This window comes from Solanum stenotomum, chromosome 1, assembly GCF_019186545.1.
Source record: "Solanum stenotomum isolate F172 chromosome 1, ASM1918654v1, whole genome shotgun sequence".
NCBI lineage: Eukaryota > Viridiplantae > Streptophyta > Magnoliopsida > Solanales > Solanaceae > Solanum > Solanum stenotomum.
This window is the reverse complement of record NC_064282.1, coordinates 96,817,342-96,820,399: the sequence shown is the minus strand read 5'-3', so window position 1 is coordinate 96,820,399 and position 3,058 is coordinate 96,817,342. Positions and strand designations below refer to the sequence as shown.

At 29.7% G+C, this 3,058-nt stretch overlaps 1 protein-coding gene across 1 annotated transcript in view; it reads right to left on the bottom strand.

Moving 5' to 3' along the window:
• LOC125860057 (aluminum-activated malate transporter 8-like) overlaps nt 1-2,325 on the bottom strand; it is a 4,461-nt gene extending 2,136 nt beyond the window's left edge. Inside the window, exons 1-3 of the mRNA XM_049539958.1 lie at nt 2,040-2,325; nt 1,602-1,742; nt 357-620 (exon numbers count right to left, since the gene is read on the bottom strand). Of these exons, the coding sequence (XP_049395915.1) occupies nt 357-620; nt 1,602-1,742; nt 2,040-2,325 (691 nt within the window). The remainder of the gene's footprint in view (nt 1-356; nt 621-1,601; nt 1,743-2,039) is intronic.
• Between the last annotated feature and the right edge of the window lie 733 nt (nt 2,326-3,058).

Below are 3,058 nucleotides of genomic sequence, written 5' to 3'. Positions count from 1 at the left end.
AAAAAAAAATAAAAATTAAGGGGTGGGGAGTTGGGGGTGGAGACAGACGGATAGTAATACATTATTTTTTAACTTTAAACTAATATTAATAATTTATTTATTTTTGTCGAGGTGGATCTGTGGCCTCTGCTTTTCTTTTCATTAATGAAACCCGCCAATCTTTTGTTCATATGACAAGATTTTTTAAATAAAAGAGAGTGCGTACACACTAACATGACAATACATATTAGTTGATGTGTGTTTTTCAAACTAATAAGTGATATATAGTTTAAGCATGAAATAACTCACACTCTCAGCGATTTAGATATAAAACTAAAAAAACAGATAGTTTAACTGTGTTTTTAACGTTCACGTACCATCTAAGAAGCTTGCTAGCTTTTCAAGATTTGCAATAATAAGATTATGGAGATCCTTTCCAGCCCACACTGGTCGAATGACCAATGAGATAACCATGACTGTGGCAACACTAACCATAATAGTTGATATTCTATGCTTAACCAACTCCAAGTAACTGTCACCAGACACTGTGACCAAACTAAATGTTGCCACAGAGAACATGCATCCATAGTCATATCTCCTTTGCATATGTGGATAAAATCTTGTAAATGTACCTAGAGCACCTGCGTGATCAGAAACGGATTCAGAATTTAAAAATTATATGGTTAAGTTTCGATACTCTAGCTCAACTAGGGATGGACATGGTATGCATGATATAGTACGGTACTAGAAACTTCTGTTAGGTAATTTCGGTTTTTAAAAGTATTATACCATTATTATACCTAATTAATTTGGTATGGGTCGGTATTTTAAAGTTAATTTTTTTTATTTTACGGTACGCGCAGATCTACGTGATGGTTAGATTGGACACCCTTCATCGGAAAAAAAAATTTATATACAAGTAAAATGATATACGAAGTGATTAAATAATATATTTTGGACACCCTTGACACAACAAACTGTTGTAGCCCAATGGTTTCAGATGCATTGAATGAGCCAGTGCACATGTGTTTGAATCTCACTAGCAACACTTTTTAAAAAGAGCTTTTATTGTGTAATTTCTGAACACTCTTCATGAAATTTCTGGCTCCACCATTGGCGGTACGGTCAATTTAGATAAACTTATAATAGAAAATTTTGACTTTTTACTTTTCAGAAAACGTCTCAATTATATCATACTAGTATATCATTGGTCTTTGCTTCAATATTTAAAAAAATATGTCATTAGACTGATTTATTGTTGAAATTACCCGTGATATAACAAACATGCAAAATATGTTTTTTTTATCATGAATTGATTTGTCGTTCCTGTTTTGTCTTGATGATCTAAGTGGGGATAACATTTCTCCTCTACATGTCCATTAAATTTTCTCATATAAATTCTGAACCAAAGCTATTGAATTTGCGTCGACCTATAAGATGTATGCTAGATCCTCACTTTGATGTACATATACACTATTGTTGTCATGTGAAACAATTTTATGATTTGATTAATATGAAAAAAGGACTTAATATCTATTTATCTTTCAATTATTTTATTTTTTTGAATTTTTCCATTTTTTTTATAATAGAGAAAAAGATTGTATTGTGCATGCATATCATACCTAGAATGAAGACCAAAAACCCAAGAATTATAGGCTCCCCTACTTTTCCACAAAACTCAGCTAAATATTTAGCTCCAATCCCTAATGAGACACCTAATGCTGTAGCAAATGCTATGTTTAAGCACTTTGATATAGTTGCACCTGAAAATAATAAAAAACCTTTAACATGAAAATCAAATGTAAAAAAAAATAAATCATCAAATTAGAAAGAAAAAAAAATAGGAATCAACGACATACAAAATCTCTAATCAACAAATTATGTTATGACAGACAAGTTTTGTAGTTAAACAATAAAAATTTATCGATGAACCAATTTAACGTCAGATAATCAAAAAAATATGTTAGTTATGACTTATGAACAATTTAGTGACATGTCAAGTTAGCATCGAAGTTCGTAGCTAATTATATAGTTATTTTATTTTTGTAGTGAAAAATTACCAGCAGTATACTCAAGTGCAACCATTACTGTGAGGACTGCCATGATGGCTGATTGTTCAAAGCTATGATAAAGTGGCCATGAATAATAAAACAATATAACCAAAGTGAGAGATAATCCCACTTTGGTTGCATGCCAAATTTTTCTTGGATCATTTTTTCCAATATTTATTGTGTTATTAGCAATGTTGCTAATTTTGTTTATCAACTTTATTGGAAACCACTTGAATTGGTTCCACAACATGTTGAAGACACTATTTTTTTCTTGGATTTTGGAATCAATATCCATTGGAAATGATTGAGTTGAGAAAGAAAAAAGAGAAGGTGATAGGATGAAAATGTGCACACAATGGAACAACATTAACAAGTTCAATTTATAGTTGAAGTGAAACAATGGGATTTGACTTATTTTACTTTTTTGAAAAATTTTCATCCACAAAATGAGTATGTAGCTTTTCCTATATTGATCTTTCTTAATGAGAAGGATAAGTGTTGTTATGTGGGAATAGAGTCTTATATTGATTATTAAAAGGGTTGTGAATTTAAATATAAAATGTGTGGAGAAATTTTCATAATTTTTTTATAAAATAAAAAACAACATTTTAACCAACTATAATCACCACTAACGGAATAATGTTTAGTGGTTATTCTCATGGATGTTTTGATTGAATCGGTCTGAAGAGAAAAATATAGTAACATTTTCATATTGAAAAATTAGGAAGTTTTCCACTATTTCAGTAAGAACATGTTTTCCACCGTGCTTTTTCCCAATAAATTGATTTGGTTAGAAATGAGAGGAAAAATAATATGTTATAGCATAAATTTTCCACTACTTCGGAGTGGAGAAAAACCTATATTTCTAGTAGTGAATAACGTTATACAAAATCGTATAGAAATTTTCACCTCTGACCCATTATTTTACTTAAAACGTTTGTTTTTCACATATTTTTTAAAGAAATTATTAATTAAAAAAGACAATTTTTATAATTTTTTCATATTTATTCATTGATATTAATTTAATC